The 22557-nt window shown below is 32.8% G+C and overlaps 1 protein-coding gene across 2 annotated transcripts in view; it reads right to left on the bottom strand.

Moving 5' to 3' along the window:
• Window positions 1–22557, bottom strand: part of LOC131844423 (proline dehydrogenase 1, mitochondrial-like) — a 54737-nt gene that overhangs the window by 26183 nt on the left and 5997 nt on the right. For both annotated transcript variants that reach the window (XM_059193307.1, XM_059193315.1), the window contains exons 2-3: window positions 5105–5226; window positions 4305–4391 (exon numbers count right to left, since the gene is read on the bottom strand). In XM_059193307.1, coding sequence (XP_059049290.1) covers window positions 4305–4391; window positions 5105–5226 — 209 coding nt within the window. The remainder of the gene's footprint in view (window positions 1–4304; window positions 4392–5104; window positions 5227–22557) is intronic.

Below are 22557 nucleotides of genomic sequence, written 5' to 3'. Positions count from 1 at the left end.
AATTGGTAAAATTGTCTATGGTCGGTTTACCCCGGGCTATTACGACGACGACCTGAGCCGAGGTTCGAACACCTGGCGTGACCATCAGACTAAAGTCGTATCTGTCAGGCGGGAGTTGGCCTTCAACCGCTTCATAATTCCTTACGCGCGTTTGGAGTGCCATCTGCACTCGCCCCCTATCTTCCGGTGAAGCTGTAAAGGCCAGCTGCGGCCAACGATATTAGAGTAGTCCGAAAAAAGAGAATTAAAAATACACTGCTAATCAAGTCATTGTACTCACTGGAATGGGTATATTCCAGTATAATTCCATCGCTGGATTCGATCACTGAGCTAAAATAATGTAAACCGGCCATAATGTACGCCTCCACATAGTTCTGACAAGGCTACAAATAATTGACAAGCCATGACGCGGGCATTTCATTCATCAGTGACCACTAAGGTGACCAAAATTTCTATTGTAAATATGGGACATTTGTGAACTAAAAAATGTCACAATGCTATAGCGGACTTCCCGCTAGCCACCAGCGCTCCACGCCACGGTAACGCTTTTTCGTGACCGAAAAATACTAATACACTTCGTCTATACACTTAGAAGTTTCGCTTCAAAAACAAAAAGGTGAAAATAAAAATGGCGCGTTTTAAAATGCGTTATAAAATTTCCAGGTATGAACTCCAAAACTATTCAACCGTTTGTTGAACTTTGATCTTTGAGTCACTGTATGCAATTTTGTTCAACTTAAAATATTGCATGATTTAATTTACCTTTATACACCATCTTGACTTATCCCGGATGGAGGTGTCAGAGACATTGACAATTATTGATATCATGGTGAACTCTATACTTATCATGCCACATATCGCTAAGTATATTAATATATTAGGACATATAGAAATTTATCGTTTCGACATTGCTCTGTCTGGGCAAAACAGGACAGTTTGAAAGCGGGACTGTCCTGTGAAAACCGTGACGCATGGTCACATTAGTGATCACGCTTTACGCGGAAGCCATATTTACTACACTCATTTTGATAAACAGTGATTGTAGATTTTATTTGCTGGCTGATGACTAATTGTACCTATAAATTGTGGGGCTATTAAACTTTATGATATAATGCGTTCGTGGGGTGGGTCGAGATGACGAAAATACATGCTCTTATACGTACTGAAAGTGCCAAAAAAGTTTGTTTACTAATCAAATTAATGTGACTCACAATGGTCATTTAAATCTGTTTAGTAATAAAAAATGTAATAATATCACAGGACAGTTCACACAGGGTACATACTATACCAAGCTAAGCAAAGCTTATGTTATGGGTACTAATACTTATGTTATGGCTGGTGCTCCGCCATTGTATGTAAACCTTTATCACAGACGGATACACCATTCCATCATCATCCTCTAAAAGAAATATACTCGGCAAAATATGACCAATTCAACTGAATTCAACTTTGACAATATCTTTCACTATCCCATCTTGAATATCGTGTATTAAAACAAATTAAACAATCATACTTATGAATATAAATATTTGCTTTTTACGTGGAATCAAACCCGTAACTAATTCAAAGTAAAGCGGTGTACACAATTAATAAACAGAGGTCAACAATCGTGTCCCATTAAACTCAGAATTTGCACTTTACAAATAGTTATCTCCAGTAATAAATACTTAATAATCTTTATAAGTATCCTTTTAATTATTCTTAAATGAATAAATAATTATATTAAAATAATAGTTATTGTTTTTATTTGTAATAAAATTTTACAAAGAATGCAACCGTCGCGTGATTCGATAGGGCTGAACATTTATAAATTACTTTTATTTTTATCACGTCGGTGTCTGGCTGTCTGCCCGTTTGTGAAAGAATTACAGCTCAAGATTTAAAAAACAAAATGATAGGTGTAGAATAAACACTCTATAAAGCAGTATATAATTTTTTGAGCTCCCAATATGTCAAACATTACTTAGTTGTTAATAAATTACTTAGTTTTTTTTCTAAATACATAATATACATAGAAAATACCCAGACCGATACAAACAATCATACTCTTAAATTCAAATGTTTGTGCCGTGCAAGGAATCGAACCTGCGACCATCGGTGGCGTTGTGTTAAACCGCTAGACTACCGAGGTCGTCAAACTTCATGAAACTAAATAAAAACCCTTCAAAAGAAATTGCCTTCACGTGACCAATTTGCTATGAAAACTTACGTTAACTTTGTAATGTTACTAAGTTGTTTGACATTTTAATTTCTGCTACTAATACAGTATATTTTAAAACTAATTATTGACTATTATAGTTCTTCATTCGGTAATTGCGTTACAAATACTACATAGTCTTTCTATATATATATATATATATTTCTTCAAGGTCCCCTATTTTTCTTTGTCTATTCATATAGTATTGTCTATACCTGTCTATGTTTAGTTACGCGGGCAGTTTTGTCATTCATCAAGGCTTGAAAGATGCTTCTTTTTTATATATCCGACTTTTATTCAGACATTTTTTTGCACTGTTTACGCTAAGTAAGGTGTTAGGTGTATATACCTCCTCACCGATTACGATTTTAATAATAGTTGTTGTCAAAAATACTGATTGACATTGTTGTAAATATATTATAAAAAGAGACAATACAATTATTCTGCAAACATACATATTATTATTATTTAACACATCTCAACAAAAAAGAACCCCACCACAACATAAGGCTTCAAATATGCCTCTATTTTTTATTACAGCATTTTATTCAGACTTATTTTTTTGCACTGTTTACTCTAGGTAAGGCTTCAAATATGCCTCTATTTTTTATTATAGCATTTTATTCAGACATTTTTTTGCTGTTTACATTAGATATATCTAATATTTCGTGGTCGGCTTGCTGTCAAGCAAAAGCCTCCTCTAATCTTTTCCGTTCTGTTTTGTCTTAAGTGATTTTTGGTCCAAAGTTTGCTATTTTTTTACCCTTGAAAATTAACAAAGCGCCATCTAGTTCCACGGTAAGCAGAGATTGTGTTATGGGTACTGATACAAATACTTAGATACTTTTTTTTGATCTGAATGTTTTATTTCTTGAATGTACGTGTGAAAAAATGTAAGTACGTGTATTTGTATCAGTTGTCTAGTACCCATTTCACAAGATCTGCTCAGCTTGGAGTGCCTTGGAGCTAGATGGCGCTGTGTGGATTGTCTAGGGTTATTATTATTATTCTTTACACAAATTTTCTCAGCCTTTATTATTATTATTCTCACTATCGTCTCACTCTGTCAGCTTTTGTTGGTTTTTCCACATTATTATTATATTAGTATAGCCCAGTCTTTTTCTTTCAGTTATTCACTGTCATATCGTATTAGTTAATGAAATGAACATCCACTGAAGGTGTTATTAAGAAGCTATTGAATAACATCACGAAAGCATTGTTTAGAGAAGAGCGACAGTAAACAAGATATTGTTATCTTAGTCATGGAAAAGGCATTTACGTATAGGCGACTTTGATTGAACGATCAGCGTCTTTACTAATATTGTTTCAGCTTTGATGAAACTAAATATAGCAACATATATAGTAACATATACAATACAATATAACATATCGTTCGTCATCACAGTCAACAAACAAATAAATATATAATAATAAAATAAATAAACAATGTATATGCCAGTTCTTTTCAACTGAAAGTGTCACCTGATCTCGATTGTAATGTGGCAACTTAATATTAGGGTTTTTTTTTGTTATCAATGATAGCGGAATGGCGCACCCGCCTGCGCTGACGGTTTATGCTGGCGGGGCACCAGTGGAGGAAGATAAGATGAACATGAGGTCAGGTCAGTTAGCCCATCGTAACGAATTACAAACCCTTGTCAGAGGCCCAACTAATCGAAGAACACTGCTTGGGGTTTTAAACAGTAAATATGAATGAAAATAGATATAAATATATAATAGAAAATAGATCTACATATCTTCTACTTACAAAAGAATTTAGAATTATGATATTCAATAATTTTGAAAAATAATTCATAATTTCTATTATAAGACTCATGTCATCATTACATAGTATAAAACAAAGTCGCTGTCGCTGTCTGTCCGTCCATATGTATGCTTAAATCTTTAAAACTACGCAAAGGATTTTGAAGCGGTTTTTTTCATAGATAGAGTAATTCAAGAGGAAGGTTTATATGTATAATACATGAACACCCGGGCGAAGCCGGGGCGAATAGCTAGTAATGTATAATATACTCATGTCAGATAACTCTAACTCTTTTTAAAAGAGAATTGTATACATGATAGAGTGATATAGTGATATTCTTACCTGACTTCTCTCTTCTCCGCCTCTTCCTGTGTGATGTCTTCCTCTACGGAGTAATCAAGAATTGATTTCACGCCAAACGACCGCAACCTGAAACATGCAAATAAATATATACAAAAATGTATGAAACAAAAGATATATTTCTCTGTCACACAGCGCTCTAGTACTGAACTAAGCTGAGCTTGTGTTATGGGTACTGGACAACTGATATAAATAAATAGATACATTTTTGTGTAATATACATAGAAAACATACAGACCGGTACAAATAATCATACTCATGAATTGAAATCATCATCAATTACAGGTTACGGAGTTATAATGATAAGAATAATAATAATCTCAGGACAATTCACACAGCGCCATCTAGACTCAAGTTATATATAGAAAACACCCAGGCCTATAGAAACAATCATACTCATCAATGAAAATGTTTGTACGATGCTAGAATCGAATCGCAACCATAGGAAGAAAGGCGCTAGTTAAACCGCTAGACCATAAGATCAACATATGTACACTATCATGTCTGTGTACCTCTGGTAGGTACATCTATTTCAGCAATCAAGCAACTTGCTTTAGGACCTGTTTCAGCTCAAGGATAAATTATAACCATAAAATTGCAGGGTACAGAGATGTGGCAGGCACGATATCTTAGTCTTCTGGAATGATGACGTGATAACGTGATATCCGTGCTGTAATTCATGTATATAAGCTATCAGGTGAGCCGTCAGCTTGTTTGCCATTGAAAGCCAAATAAAAATGGAAACATTAACAATCGGGGCAACAATAGCAAAAACAAAATACCTGTCAATGGTTGGCTTAATCGTGTTCTGGTCTTCACCAGCGACGAACTGGCCGTAGAAGGTCGCTTTCATGATGATCTCGAAGAGTCTTTGCCCGACCACTTGGCGGAGTCTCCTCATTAACTGCAAACAAATGAGAAAGAATATTTAAAAGAGATTCAAGTGTTGAGCCTAGTTGTTTGCTAAACCTAGTTAGACTTAAAGTCTTAGATTCGAATCTATCCGACAACTCACCATATGTAACATATATATATATACATAGGTGTATATATCAAAATATGAGTATATTTATATAGTATAAAGCAAAGTCGCGGCCGGCGTCTGTTCGCTTATACCTTTTAAATTACTTAACGGACTTTAATGCAGTTTTCAACAACAGATAGAGTGGATTCAAGAGGAAGGTTTATATGTATAATACATGCGGGTTATAGAATAGGACAGGTGTAGAAATTCATGAGTACGATTGTTTCCATCGGTCTGGATGTTTTTATGTACATTTTGAATGTATTTAAATAAAATCTAAGTATTTATATCAGTCCAGTACCCATAACACAAGCTCTGCTTACCGTGGGACTAGATGGCGCTGTTTTAATTGTACAGTATTATTATTATTACTATTATATGCGTTTGCGTCATAACAAAACGTTGTCAGCCATTTGACAATAATTGAATTTTTACCAATTTCCTCTCAATTTTCGACCTTCCTAACATTTGCATTCGACTGAATTTAAGATAACTCTAACGTTTATTAATTCGGAGGCGAAGTTAGTCGGTTCAGCTTGTTCTTTTATAAAAAAAGTGGATAAAAAACTTGAACACGTAGCGTGATGCCACAGAATACTTGTACATAATTATATCAAAGTAGAGGATAAAATGACTGCACTTCAAACAAAATATTGTACATATAAATAAAACTGGATTGTCTGTTTGTAATATTGAAATAACCGTTTTTTACTACATGCACATGAATATAAATACGGTACATACACCAAAATATCATTTTTTATCATTTTTGTTGTCTGTCTGTTTGTTCCGGCTAATCTCTGAAATGGCTGGGCCGATTTTGATGGGACTTTTTTTGACAGGTAGCTGAGGTAATAAGTAGTAGCTTAGGCTACTTTTACTTTAGAAAAATACTCTAATTAACTTTTTTTGTTAAAATCCCACGCGGACGAAGGTGCGGGTACAGCTGGTATACTATAAAAGAACTACAATATAATCAATTTTAATACAATTAGAAAAATAAGTAGCCTTCTATACATTTTGACAAGTTATTAACACTGCTTTTGGTGTATGTAGGTAATATGAATAAACGTATTTAGTTTGAGGATCATATAAAAGAAAATAAATTAAAATATATTTATCATCAATAATCATCATACAGCATCAAATTATATATCAAGCATGTGTGAGTCATCAGCTGACATACACGTTTACTTTGTGGCTTCACTTTTGTTTTCCGTAGTGCTCCATCTACAATTTTTTGTTGCTCTGCGTCACAACTCACATGACATGACAACAGACCGAGAGTCAATATAGAACGTAATACATTGTAATCGATGGTCGTGAATGCAAACAATATCCTAGTGATTTCTTCCTAAAATCTATTATTTATGTTTATTAAGGAAACAATTCAATTTTTTTGTTATAAAATATATATGTTACACAGGGGGATGGGAGGGGGGTTCTGTCTGTAACTGTCTGTATCTTTTAATAACGCTAGGTGGGGCTTGGCACTAGAAAGGTTGAGAAACACTGGTCTATACTTTTTATGTTGGTCTGAGCCCCATCACATGACAGACCGTGAGTCAATATAGAACGTAATACACTGTACTAGCTGGTCCCCAGTACTCCATCTATACGTTTTTGTTGGTCTTTTTTTTTTTTTTTTCTAAGTCAATTGTGTCCTTTTATTTATAATATTATTGTACAATAAAGTATTACAAACAAACAAACAATACACTGTACTAGCTGGTCCCCAGTACTCCATCTATACGTTTTTGTTGGTCTGTGTCAATATAGTAGAAGGCATTATATTTGCTGTCCCCCAAATGCTCCGTCTATACTTTTTTTGTTGATCCAAGATACATCACATGACGACAGACCAAGAGTCAATATAGGACGTAATACACTGTATTCACTGGTCGTCACGCTACTGCGCTCGTTACAGAGAAAATTTGAGTGATTTACGTCAACCATTCATACGAAGGTTAATACGTGGGTATTGTACGATATATAATAGTATTCTAAGAAGAACCTACATTCCTTTAACCTTAGTTACAGAACTAAAAATATGAAAATACATCTACCGGCAATCCTAGAGAATCTTATAGATAGTTAACTACGTGTACGACCTACAGTGAAGACTTCTATTAAAAACTTCAGCTGTATCAAATCGTAGCGGGAGCCTAAGAATTAAAATAAATCGAAATATATACTTTAAAAAAAACAAATAAAAGGGGAAAAAAATTACGTGTACGAGGGGAGTATGGGGATTGTTAGTGATATGGACTAATGATCCCATTGCTAGCAATGTACCATGTCAGGTTGACCTCCACGCGGTTCCCCCTGGAAACCATCGTGATAAATTCCCTGTAAATTTGTCACAATGGGCTAACTGACTTGACTTCATGTTCAGTCTAACATCCTCCACTGGTGCCCCGCCAGCGTCAACCATTAGCGCAGGCAGATGCACCGTTCCATTATCATCCACAAATTAAAAACTACGTGTGCGAAAAAGAGGTGAAACTAAAAAATTGTTCTAATAATATTAACTATAAGAAAACTTAGAGACAATCTGAAGAAATTTTAGCAAGTAATGGTCCGTTTTTGTCTATTATTAACCTACAACATCAGTATTTGACTGGGCGGACTTTGTTCTCATTAGAAGTATATGCCAATGAAATAAAAAAAATCCCCGTTTGTATACCGAGCTACGCGTCATACGGCGCAGCAACTGTAACTCAAGGCCGGGCCAACAGCCGAATCCGCTCGCTTCTCAACTAAGGCTTCATTCACACGTCGGAGTTGTTAATTAAAATAATTCGATGGTTTTAATATTACGTATATCTTACGAGACCATTTATATGTTGGCTGACTAAGGCGAAACAAAAAGTTTATATGCAATTATGTATTATTTTTTCATCATTTTTTCATATAAAAGAGCTAATTTAACCCATATAACATTATAATAATAAGTAAAAAAAATATATTACAAATTCAAATTCAAAATATCTTTATTTATGTAGATCTATTACAGACTCTTATGATATGTCAAAGCTACCATCAGTTCGGAATGATTTCGAGATGAGAAGAACTAACAAGAAACTCAATATATATTATACATTTATTGATAGCAGGGAAGCACTCCCGGCTTTGTTTGTTAGCGCTCTATAATTGTGAATAATTTCTGTGTGAACCAAAAAATATTTCTCGTACAAACCTAGCAATACACAATTAAAACACCAAAGTAATTTAAATAAAAAAAGTACGATTATTTTAAAAAAGACTCCCGACTCCAAAAATATAAAATAATCTATCTGATATAATATATATTTTTTTAAATAAACAAATTTTCAAATGGTTTTATAAATGACGGAATTACGAAGTACCAAATATTAAAATAAAAGAATAAAACCAAATTGTTAGCAGCGCAAGGCCGATCGTCGTGGAGATCTTTGGGGGAGGCCTATGTCCAGCAGTGGACGTCTCCGGTACTACGATGATGATGATAATGATGATGATGATGATGATGATGAGAGCCTCCTCCTCCTCCTATTTTGGAGTCGGTTAAAAATATTCTCTTGTAAAACTGTTAGTCGTACACTATACATATATTCAGCTTAATAAATATTTGTATAAGTTTCATATTTATATATTTATTTTATCCGTTACCTACGACGTATTGCCACGAATTAAGAAGTTACACTTCGCCATTGAGACTTATTTATATGTGAACATCCATTCGTATAAAATTAACAATGACCTTACAATGTCACGGCCAAGGTTATATTTAAACACACTTCGCTAGTAGTTCAATGTTATTTAGGACTAGCCGTTAACCGCGACTTAGCTTTACTTCCGATGGTCGCGGGTTCGATTCCTCGCACGGCACAAACATTTGTGTTCGTGAGTATGATTGTTTTTTATCAGTTTGGGTGTATTCTATGTATAATATGTAGGTATTTACATTGAATTTTTATATTTTAATTTATTTTGCATTCCATAGAGTTACAATAAAGATGACATAATCATTACATAGTATAAAACAAAGTCGCTGTCGCTGTCTGTCCGTCCCTAAGTATGCTTAAATCTTTAAAACTACGCAACGGATTTTGAAGCGGTTTTTTTAATAAATAGAGTGATTCAAGAGGAAGGTTTATATGTATAATATATGTACACCCATGTGAAGACAGGACGAGTAGTAGCTAGTATTATTTTAAGAGCACTATGAACTATAATAGCAAGTTTACAAGGGAGTGCTTTAAATAATTTGTATAATATTTTTCTGATCTGTCTGTGTATATATACAGATTTTATTATTTATAAGTTATCTGTCAAATATTCACTGAGATTTTAATAATTTTTTTTATAAATAATTTTTTTCAATTATGTATAAATATTACATCGTTTTTTTATAATTTTCAAATATTCCTTTTTTTATATGATTTCAAATATTTATACGCATTTGTAGCAGTTACCTAGCTTAATTTGTGTCTAGATGACGCTGTGTGAATTGTCCTGAGATTATTATTACTAACAATTCCCTTTTCCCCCTGAGATTTCATTATGATCCATTAAAAAAATACGGCCAAAGTCTGGACATCGGTATAAAGTAATAGCCACTAGTAATGTAATCAATAAATTGGACCTAATAATATCTAATTCGCGCACTCGACCATACGAATGGTTTGCGCACGTTCCTTCTTTAGTACACTCGTCGTAACTATAATAATTGATATGCAAAGTTGATTCATTCTGATCGAGAAGCGAGTTTTATGTGAGACTAACTGCACTCGCGACTTCGTCCGCGTGGAATTTAACTTTATTTTTCAAAAATAAAAGTTAATATATATATAAAACAAAGTAGCCTAAGTTACTCCTTATTACATCAGCTACCTGCCAAAAATGTCTCGTCAAGATCGGTCTAGCTATTTTAGAGATAATCGGAACAAACAGACAGACAGACAGACAAAAATTGTAAAAAATGTCATTTTAATGTATGTACCGTATTTATATTCATATGCATATAGTAAAAAATGGTTTATTCAATATGAGAAACAGACACTCCAATTTTATTTACATGTATAGATAGTGTTCGAAATGTTTAAGGCAGTATAATGTCTAAACATGTAGAAAATGCTTTATTCAAATAAACTTAAATTTTATATCTTATTATTATATATAATATTATAAACGCGAAAGTTTGTGAGTATGGATGGATGTTTGTTATTCTTTCCCGCAAAAACTACTGAACTAATTTTGATGAAACGTCACAGCAATATACTTTACACATCAGAATAATATATAGGCTATAATTTTCACGCGGGTAAACCGCGGAAATATATATATAGTATTCTATAATTTTATATACACTGTGAGACTATTATCTTTTGTAACTTTTATTTTTTACTCGTTCATAATTTTATTTTTATTTTCTGTGGCTTAACTGTCAATTTATTTGGTATGTGTTTTAAGTACTTATATATGTATTAGTATATCATATTATATACCCCTTTTATATATATATATGATAACAAAATTAATGTTCACCAAATTTAAAAGATTAAAATTTATTTTATACACGTACTTACCCTAAATATTAAACACTATATTCGATCTTTTATATCTGAATTATAATTATCTTCTTTGTGTTATTCTAAATGTTAAAATAACAAGACTCATATTATTTATAATATGTATCCGTTGTGATACACATTTAAAATTTTTCCGCAACTATAAAAATTTAAAATATACAAAACTTCCATCAAATCTATCCTAGTCTATAGTTGATATGACAGCTATAAAAACGTAAAAAGATTTTTAAAAAGACTAGATTGTGGTCTATGATGCAGTTCACCTCTATATTTGACCTTTCGACGATACCACAGTATTGTCTATTGCCATGCAACATTTTATGAAATTATTTTTTATAGTTACGATAATAGACAAGCATTATATAATCTGTGACCACATATTACATAATAGGTACTAAGAATTAATAATCTGTGGTTTCCATGACGCTTATAAAATACTAATAACCCGCCCCGACTTTTCACGCGTGCAGTTATTTTAGTAAGTGTGTTTGTTTCTATATTTTTTTTTTGTATTTGGGATGTTAAACAAGATGTCGACCCACCTGATGCTAAGTGGTAACTGTCGCTTATATACATGAATAGCATTTCGGTCATCACGTCATCACGTGACGTTCGTGATACCATTCAATCCGAGGGGAAGGGAATTTTTAGTAATGTGGACTAATAAAACCATTGCTAGCAATGTACCATGTCAGATTGATCTCCACGCGGTTTCCCCTGGAAACCATGGTGGTTTCCCTGGAAACCATCATGATAACCTAATCAATTTGCCACCATTGGCCAACTGACCTGACCTCATGTTAATTTTATTGTCGTCCACTGGTACTGGTAAAATATTTTTCTTTCTTTCTTGGTGCCTCATCAGCATAAGCCGTTAGCGCAGGCTGATGCACCACTCCATTAAAAAAAAACATACATTCCAGAGTATTAAGATTTCATGCCTCTTATTCTAATTCAGATATATATAGGTCTCATCTCACCTTACAAAGTAAGAATCTCAGCGCCTGAAATAGGTGATACTGAGGTACTTCCGCAAACGACTTTTTGCAAAGACTACTTTGGTAAAATGAGCATGTGTGTGTGTGTGTGTCAATGAACTTTACTTGTTATAAAGAACTAACAGGTTTCCCAACTAAGCAAGAATGTTAACAGTCTAGACGGATTCTTAAACTATTGCAAAATCGCTTTTAATGTGAATCGCACAAGGTTTAAAATCGGCGAAACACAGGACATGAAAAAGTTAAGGGTGCGACTGAAGTTGACGTGGAGATCGAGGAAAATAAGATTTATTGTTTTAAAAATAAGGTTCAAGTGAAACGCGCCCGTCAGCGTTTGATTATCGTAGCAGACGAGTAATTAATTCGTCGAAATTGCATTGTAGGCTTATTTCGAGACGCTCGCTATCTGCTTTCGTGTAAATTGATATCATCAGAACCGATTGTTGTTCTTTGAAATAGTTCTAATTTATTGTACTAGCTGTACACGCGACTTCGTCCGCGTGGAATTTAACTTTATGTTTCTAAAATAAAAGTAGCCTAAGTTACTCCTTATTACATCAGCTACTTGTCAAAAAAAGTCTCATCAAAATCGGTCCAGCCATTTCAGAGATTAGTCGGAACAAACAGACAGACGGACCGACAGATAAAAATTGTAAAAAATGTTATTTTGGTGTATGTACTGTAACTGGAATGTCTGTTTGTAATATTGAAACAACCGTTTTTTACTACATGCATATGAATATAAATAATATTCTTATGCATGTAGTAAAAAACGGTTATTTCAACATTACAAATAGACATTCCAGTTTTATTTATAGGTATAGATGTATAGATATAGATGTATAGATATTTACTACAGGGTTTATTCAAGTCTGAAATAAAAGTAATAGAAAGTTCTTGTTACATAGTATGGTTAAGATTAATCTGAATAAAATAGTAAAAAATCTACTGCTCGAATACTATATATATGTTTTTAAAAATAATATATATATATATTATTTTGATATACATATAAGCTATAATAGAGACTAATATTTCATCAAAATCAAGTAGTTTTTGTGTGAAACATCCATCCTTCCATCCATTCAAACAAACTTTTATAATATTGATAGAAGTTTGCGAATATCCATAAAGATACATATATTGATGTATAGTATATTTACTTAACTACCAACTAGGCTCTCGCAACTAGGCACCTCGCTCATGGTATCAAAATCGAGTTATTACGAGCAAAGTCGTCCATTTTAGATAGTAACGTATGTGTCTAAAATTGCTTATACATCGCAATAATAAAATACTGATTCAAACCGATGCACAATTTATTACCAATAAACTACGTTCCTTCTTTAGTACACTCATCGTAACTATAATTAATATTTAATATCAAATACGAGGTAGGTACTAAATGCATAATTGTTTTCTGAAAAAAAATTTTAGTTACTTCAGTCAACTCGTGAGCACGGCTAGTTAAACCTAGACGAAACGTTGAGAAAGGTAAAAACCTTTATTTAGCATAAAATAATTCGTGTTGAAAATCCGTTAAACTATATTAATAGGGATTGCGTACCACACACTAGTAACTAACCACGTTGGTTTCCAGTTACTACAAAGTAGACCCCACTGGGTTCATTTTTAATAACTCACCAATCCCCATTACTAACATCCTCCATCACTTGTCGTCAGGTGGGCCGTCTGCCAAAACACCATTAACAATTTGTCGGGAAGCGTTTCCAAAAATAAAAACATCACTAGGCTTACATTTTCAATAGAAATGTCACATCGCGTTTACATAACCAGCGTTCGGCGACGGATGCCTAAAAACGGGAAGCCAGAATCACAATCATCATCATCATCTGCTTCTTCCTTATCCCATTTATTTGGTGTCGCCGTAATATGTTTTTCTCTTCAATTCATCTTTGTTCGCAGTCATCTCGTTATTTACTCCCTTTCTTACCATGTCATCTTTCACACCATCCATCCATCTCTTTTTCGGTCTTCCGCTGCCCTTATAACCATCCAAATTCATATGTAACACCTTTCTTAAGATATGATCCTCATTCCTACGCATTACATGCCCAATATCTATAGTTATTAAATAAAAAACAAGTGGCCACTATGACCAAGAATGGCACTATTTCTTGAGTTATGCTGAGTTTCTACCATTCCTTTCTATTGGCTGTGCCCGCGGTTTCAGCTGCGTGAAATTTATAGCTTATGTATGTCCTTCTGGTGTAGAAATTTTATTGTAAAGTTGTTTTACAATCCATTCAATAGTTGCGTATAAGTGTAACAAACATCCATCCACTGATTTATCCACACTCACAAACTTCCGCATTTATAATAATAGGCAGAATTAGTAAGATATTGTAATTTCTAGCTTAAGTTAGTGTAACAACCTAGCTCGAAGAGGCTCACAGCCCAGTTATCCGGAAGTCAATGCTCTCGGGGCAGACTCCAGAGCAATGGGATTCGCCCCAAGGTTACAACCTTCACCTCCTAGGGATGAGTGGATGACCTGTGTCATATCATCGACAAATTGCCAAGAAACTACTCCGAGAATAAAAAAGATCACTATTGGTTCATTTTCAACAAAAATGCCACATAGCTTTTATATAACCAACGTTCGTCAACTGATGCCTAAAAACGGGCGGAAGTCTTGCCAATTTCTTGTGTATAAAGCAAGAATTATATACTACTAGCTGTGCCCGCGTCATCGTCCTCGTAGAATAGTGACCTTGGATAGCATTTTAAATTATTTAAGCTAATTAAATTTTACAAATAAGACATGCCTGACATCGTTCTAGCTTCTAAAATTATGAATTTCTATAACATCGTCTCATTTTTATAACCTTTTTTTTATTATATATACATTGTATTCCCTAGCAGATTTAGCCAAGAAGAAGAATTACGCCACTACACATCCTATGTGGTTGTAGCCTACTCATGCGTAAACAAAATATCTCCTTTGGAAAGTATACACTTTATTATGAAAAGATAAAAACCATCGCTCCTAACAATATCCTTCAATTCTTGTCCCTCACGGGTCTAGGTAGAGAACTTTGATTAAGGGCGAGCACAATAGATCTATAGAGGTCGCAGTGTTATAGGTCTTAGCACCTGACAATAACCCAAACCCCCCAAATAAACAAAAAATAAAAAAATCCCTAGCTTAAGTTAGTGTAGCAACCTTCTTAGAAGAAGCTTACAACCTAGTTACAGATTCTGGAGCAAATAGGTTTTCTCCGCCCCAACCTTCACACTCAAAGAGGTATGGGGATGACCTGTGTCATGTCATAAACAATTTACTAAGAAGCATATCCGAAAATAGAAATCATCACATCGCAGCAAAGCCATCGCAAAAACATCATACATCTACGATTATTGTCAATAGAAATGTCACATCGCTTTTACATAACCAGCGTTCTTCAATGATGGCTAAAAACGCGCGGAGGCCTTGCCAATTTCTCGTGTGAAAGGCAACAGACAATATCCAGTAGTTATTTTTGAATACAACAGATAACACGGTTATGTTGCTATGTTGGTTTCTGCCAAAAATCTAAGCCCACTGGCAGTTACGAGAATATGCAATTAGACACCTACGAATACAGTCCTCTATATAATATTAGCTGACCCCGCAAACTTTGTTTTGCCATATAAATTAACATCGCTATTAAAAATTTTAGGTTGATGCTAGAAAGGGGAAAAAATTGGGGTTGTATGTAGTTTTTAATGCTAAATCATAATAAAATAAATTATGTATTTAGGGAAGGACAAAGCTTATCTAGATAGTAGCCGAAAATACCAATTGTTTTATATATTTATTATATACGCAGCGTTTTGGATGGAGAACAATATATGGTATTTTTTATTCCGCTCAATTATGACCACGCAGACGGAGACGCGAGCCGAAACTAGTAATTATATTAATGTTTCACAGTACAACGGCCATCGGATAATGGTGGCTCATTTTTTTGGGAAACTTGTTCTGTTACCGTGCAAAACGAAAACGAGTTTCAGTGAAATGACTGTTGCAACAACAGCTCTTATATAAAGATGAAAGATTTTGTAATAATAATAATAATATAATCACAATTGTTATCGAGCATGGTGTAGTGAAATGCATTTTGCATAAATATCTAAATTGTATTTTTAATCATAACCATCATTATAGGCCGGAAGACGTCCACTGCTGAACAAATGCCATCCCTAAAAATCTCCACGACGATCGGTCTTACGCTGCTCACATCCACGGTTTCCAGCGATCTAAATGCTGTATAGAACAGATAAAACTGTAGATTATTGGTATCATCATCATTTGCGTCTTTCTTATCCCATTTATTTGGGGTCGGCGTAATATGTTTTTCTCTTCCATTCATCCCTGTTCGTAGTCATTTCGTTATTTGCTTCCTTTCTCACCATATCATCTTTCACACAGTCCATCCATCTCTTTTTCGGCCTTCCACTGCCTTTATATTTAAAAAAAATCAAGCACAAAAGCTCTTTACATAATAAATACTAAAATTCGCATAAAAAATTCCAATGGAATTTTAATGGACGCCATTAAAATCTACCAATGTAGGTATTGCTATTTCGTGCCAAAAACCGCTTAAATCAGGTTGACAGAAATACATGCTAATAATCCTAATAATGAAACATACTTAGTATACAACATGTGCGTTACTATTTAGAGCTATTTAACTGGTACCACTTCGGTAACTGACCGTACATTGTAATATTTGGAGCCAGTTGAAACCGGTGGATAAATATAGACCTTCAAGAATATTCGTAGTTTACTCGTAAAAGTTACTTTTCGTTAATATTCCGTGACGAAGTCATTTAACATACTTATATATGTTATATAATTGCATTAGGACTATCTCAGTAGTCTAGCGGTAGGTTTAATATATTAAATAACGCCCTAGTTCTAGTGGTCGCGGATACGATTCTTCGCACGATGGAAACATTTATATTCATGGGTTTGATTGTTTGAATGTTTTATATCTATATATCAAAGGTGACTGACGTAGTGATCTATCAACGCACAGCCCAAACCACTGGACGGATCGGACTGAAATTTGGCATTCAGGTAGATGTTATGACGTAGGCATCCGCTAAGAAAGGATTTTGAATAATTCTACCCCCAAGGGGTTAAAATAGGGATGAAAGTTTGTATGAAATTTTGTCAATTTTAAACCGATCGGGCTGAGACTGCGTGCATAAAGCTAGTATGACGTAGGCCTCCCTAAGAAAGGTAAAGGTTTTGATAAATTCCACCCTAAGAGGATAAATTAACGCGAGCGATGCCGCGGGCAATAGCTAGTGTATAATATGTACATATCTATTTACAAAAATAATGTATAAACAATTATGACTACGACGTAGGACATTGACACAAAAAATGAATGAAGTGTCAAGGAAAACGTAAAAGTAATATATAATATATTACGCAAAATCTGTGTTACAATTTCCCCGGTTACATTACTAAAAAACCATAAAACGTACTTAATTTTAATACTTAATTTTACCTCATTGAATACTTAATTCAATGAGGTAAAATTAGGTATACGTAATCTCATAGACGCGATGACATAATTGCCATGCAAAAATAAGGAAAGTAAACCATTCCACATTTTTTTTTATTTACAACACTAAATATTAATATTTATTGTTCATCGTCGCCAGAGACATTGTTTTATGCTATTTAATTATGTTTTATACCATTTATTTATTTTATTTATTTAACTTCAATGCACACAATATAGTAAAGTACATTTGGCGGACTTAACACTATGCGGCATTTTCTACCAGTCAACCATAGGTATAGAATATATGTTGACGGTGCAAATATAAGACATGGTGAACAAAAAGCAACAAAATATAAACAGAACGATAAATACAATATATATTTAAGGAATTAAATCATAAATTACATAAATATATACAAATATGGAAAGAATACTAAAGAAAATCAGGTAAATCGGTTCGTTCTCAAGTTTTGGTGAGACTAACAAACAGCAATTCGTTAAAAAATAGGAATTGATAGTAGAAGTGTGTAAATTATAGGTTATATATATTTTTCAAAACGTAAAAAAAATTGTTTTGGATCACTTTCAAGTATTAAAAATAGTTCACGTCCTTTTCTTAAACCTACTGAATAAACACTCAAAGAAGTAATTTCGTAAGAATCAGTCAAGCCATTTCGGAGAAGTTTTCTTACAAACAACGTGTCACGAAAATTTTATTAGAATAATGAATTTACATGTTTTACGTGTCATAGTAAATCCAATCTCTATGCTATCTCCTTTCTATTAGATATAATATCCACACGTGTGATATATATCTACAAATGTATTTACATAAAACGAGCGAAGGATTTACGTAGTTAAAATAAATATATAAAATGGAATCTGATTAAACTTAAACTGAAACTAAACGAAACTTGTTCTCAAGGGTTGTCTCGATGACAATAACTGTCAGTTCCACTGACGGTAACTATTACGGCCTCATGATATGTTAATTTTTATAACTCATGAATCACGAGAACACGCAACGAATAAACTTTGGTTCGCTACCAATTTAGAAAGGTAATAAAAAATAATTTACAAATAAATGGCCTCAACTCGTTCGAAATTTAAAAAATATATAATCAAAGAAACATGTAGGTAAATATTGTTGGATATTAAAAATATAATAATTGTAATTCAATAAAAAAAATGTACCAGGACAATTCACATACAGCTATATAGTCCCTAATTAAACAATTTACTTATTTCTTCTTTTTCAGTTCTTAGGGGTTACACCTACCCCTAAGAACTGATAGAAATACTAAAAAATACGAAAATAGATTTTTAATACTCCACAGAAAATATGTTTGTAATTTCGTATTAACAGCTTTTTACTAAATGCATATTAAAGTACAAAAGATATTTCCACCACGAAATTAAGGAAAATCTATATAAATAAATAAAATTTAAGTGTTATTTGTATTTTTTACGAAATGCATATGAAAGTACAATAACACTTAATACATGACTTATTTAATTAAAAAAAAATGTCTGTCCGTCTCTTTCTTGTTGCTAATCTCTGAAACTGCTGCACCTATTTTGACGAGACTTTCACTCACAGATAACTAATGTTATAAGGGACTTAGACTACTTTTATTTTAGATATTTTACTCATATTAATAAAAATTATCCATGCGATCGAAATCACGAGTAACAGCTAGTATTAAATAGAGGTGACGCAGTAACAACAGATTCCTTATGGTCAATATAATTTTGATTTTCCATAAGGTGGCAACCTTGATATGGTGATTCAGTTTATTTGCAATGGAACGTGTTTAACCAGCGATGTATATAGTCTATCGTAAGTCTACAGATAAATAAAAAAAAGTAAATATTACAGTCGTAATTATTGTAATAAAAATAAGATAACCCATGTAATTAAATGCAGATAGTGGCAATAAAACATTACGGGCTAACAAAATATTTAACACAGTTCCTATTTACACTTCTTACATTGATGTAATAAAGAATTATTTGATGTTTATTTAAAGGTGCTTACATACATTATATATACATATGTTAATTGAGGTATAGAAATGATAATTAATGTCATTTAATTATGTCCATCTAATGCTAATTTAATCATTTTCAATTTCCTGTTACTCTATTGTATATTTAATTGTTACCATGTGATAAAAAAAGATTTATATACGTCGAATCTCTTATACGTATAGGATGTGGAGATAGGACAAAAAAAAAGTAAAACTATTTAGCTAGCTATGCCTTTACCTTAACCAAATAAAGAAATAATATTTAATAGTCCAATAAAAATAATAATAGTGTAATATTTAATAGTAACCGAAAAAAGTTAAAGAAATAGGTTTCATCGTTCTAGCTTCAAAATGACCTCAAATCATCCCCTATCTATTTAAAAAATAAAACGGCCAAATTTAAAAAAACTTCGAATGTCATATTTATTTATATTTAATCAACAGTCTACAAAATAAGTTTCAAGTTTCTAGATTTAAAAATGACCATGCCTTTATATAACTTTTCATCGCCCCTTTTCACTCCTTACAACCCTTTTTTCGCATTAAATGGTAGCCTATGTCAGAGTCTAGATTTTCATTAAAACTATAACGGATATTGCAAACACACAGATTACAATAGTATAACATAATATTACGATGCTGCAAACTATGAAATTACTATTTTTTTATTGGGGGTTTGGGCTATTGTCAGGTGCTTCGACCTGTAGCAATGCGACCTACATAGATCTATTGTGCTCGCCCTTTTTCAGAGTTCGCTACCTAGACCAGTCAGGGACAAGAATTTTAATGAATAAAAAATGAAATGAAACTACTAACAATATGAAGTTTATAAAAAAATAGAACATATAAAAAGAAGTATTCTAAATATATAAATAAGAACATTAAAAGAGTTCGCTACGTTCGGTCGCGCCAACAAAAAGTAATTTTGTACGGGAATTTAGCAGTTTTTCAACGTAGGTAGTTCTTAACCCACTTTAAAACGTGGTTGACTATGTGACTAAAAAAAACTTAAATTAATACCGAGTCACGGTATTAAAGTCATACAGTTTTATTTTTTTTTTATAATTAAAACAGAACACTGTATTTATATATGGTTACACGACATTTCTCCAAACTTCTAAAGCGCTTTTAATTATTCTTAATCAAAAATGTGTATAATTCCCGAAATACTAGTCAAGATTAGGGCCGTTTTATTCTTATGAAATATTTTTTTTCTATATTGTCTCATGTAGACAAGTCTGCGATTACGTATAAGTTTAATTTTAGAACGAGTAGACTCAGTAAAATTTTATTCACTACATAGCTACTTATACACTAATTTAATCACTAAATTTAGTATGCTAATTATCTTGATAACACTAAATCTGTTATGTTAAGCATTTAGCACAATAATATAGCATTTACTACCATTACTACCGCTCTCTAAATGTAGTAACTACTTTGTAAACTGTAGTGTTTGCCAGGTGTAGCAATACTTTATTGTCTCTTGTCGTAGTAATATTATCATGTTTTTTATTATGACATTTATGACGTCACATGTGTTTTTACAGATTACAACACCGTGACAAGCAAATCCGTAATAAATACTAAGTATTGGATATGTAGGCAAGAGAACTATCTTTCTTCATACTGAATCTCTTACGCGATATTGTAGGTTTTAATGAGGTAAGTTTCTTTTATTACATTACATTATTTTACTAGCTACATCCCGCTTGCGTAGTATACAAAGTTGATAAGATGTCTATCTAGAAATATGTAAATGGCTATCTATCTATACATATTTTTTTAAATTTTCCTTTACAGATTTTTTTACATACATTTTTTTTTTCATTTTTCACGCAAACATAAAAATAAAATAATTTAAAACTTTAAATTGTATAATATTGATATAGATAAATACTTCATATAAAATCACGGATTTCTGTAACCCAGACGGTATGCATAAAACCGCCTAGCAACGCGAGGGCAAATTTAGGAAAAACCGAGGGGTTAGTAACCCTACGTGAACGGTATGACGCGACGTAAGTATAATTTATGCAGTAGACTGGAGATAATCGAAATATGGGAATTCCTTCGCAAAAACAATTAAAAACAAGAACCATTACATCAAGTCATGTAAACTATATCCCGAAATAAACTCTAATGTCTAATTATAATTTACTAGCTGTAATACATATAAACCTTCCTCTCGCATCACTCTATCTATTGCTAAAAACTCCATCGAAATTGAAAGCTGCGTAGTTTAAAAGATCTAAGCGAACAAACAGCGAAAACGACTCCATTTTACCAGCTAACGTACGAAAACGTACAGACAAAAATATTATAATGATTTAAATTTATTTCGAAAATAAAATACAGCCCATAATGTAATTTTGTATAGGTGAAAATTTATTAATTTATTAACTTAATTTTATTAAAAACAAAACAATGAAAACTTTCCTCTTTATCATAATAGTTCTCATTCAGCGATATGATTATCATCTATACATATAAAAAAATGGAGTGTCTGTTTGTAATATTGAAATAACCGTTCTTTTACTACAAGTATGTAATATTATGTTATCTGTGCTACAAGTATATGAATATAAATACGGTACATACACTAAAATATCATTTTTTACAATTTTTGTCTGTTTGTCTATTTTTTCCGGCTAATCTCTGAAACAGCTGGACCGATTTTGACTTTTCTTGGTAAGTAGCTGATGTAATAAGAAGTAACTTAGGCTACTTTTATGTTAAATTCCACGCGGACGAAGTCGCGGGTACAGCTTATATATAACAATCGCATTTATAAAAAAATAATAGAATAGAATAAATCTTTTTTGCTAACTGCGTGGTTACATAAAAATGTACGTATATTTCTGTTAAAAATAAATTAATTCCTCAAACATTTGCTTATATTTTTATTATGGGTTTATGTGAAAAATCGTAAAAAACAGTGAAAAAGTTCAGTTCAGTTTCTGTATAATACTACTATAGAGAGAAGAGTTAACCTCATTTTCTTACTTTATACCCACTTGAATAACCTCGGTGACTCCTGTCTCCTCAATCAGATAACAAAAGATCAATCCAATCACGGGACCTC

The sequence above is a fragment of the Achroia grisella genome, unplaced genomic scaffold, assembly GCF_030625045.1.
Source record: "Achroia grisella isolate CSIRO2021 unplaced genomic scaffold, CSIRO_AGI_Agris_v1 utg109, whole genome shotgun sequence".
NCBI classification, from domain to species: Eukaryota; Metazoa; Arthropoda; class Insecta; order Lepidoptera; family Pyralidae; genus Achroia; species Achroia grisella.
Note: the sequence above shows the minus strand (reverse complement) of the source record. Positions and strands in the feature narration are given on the sequence as shown.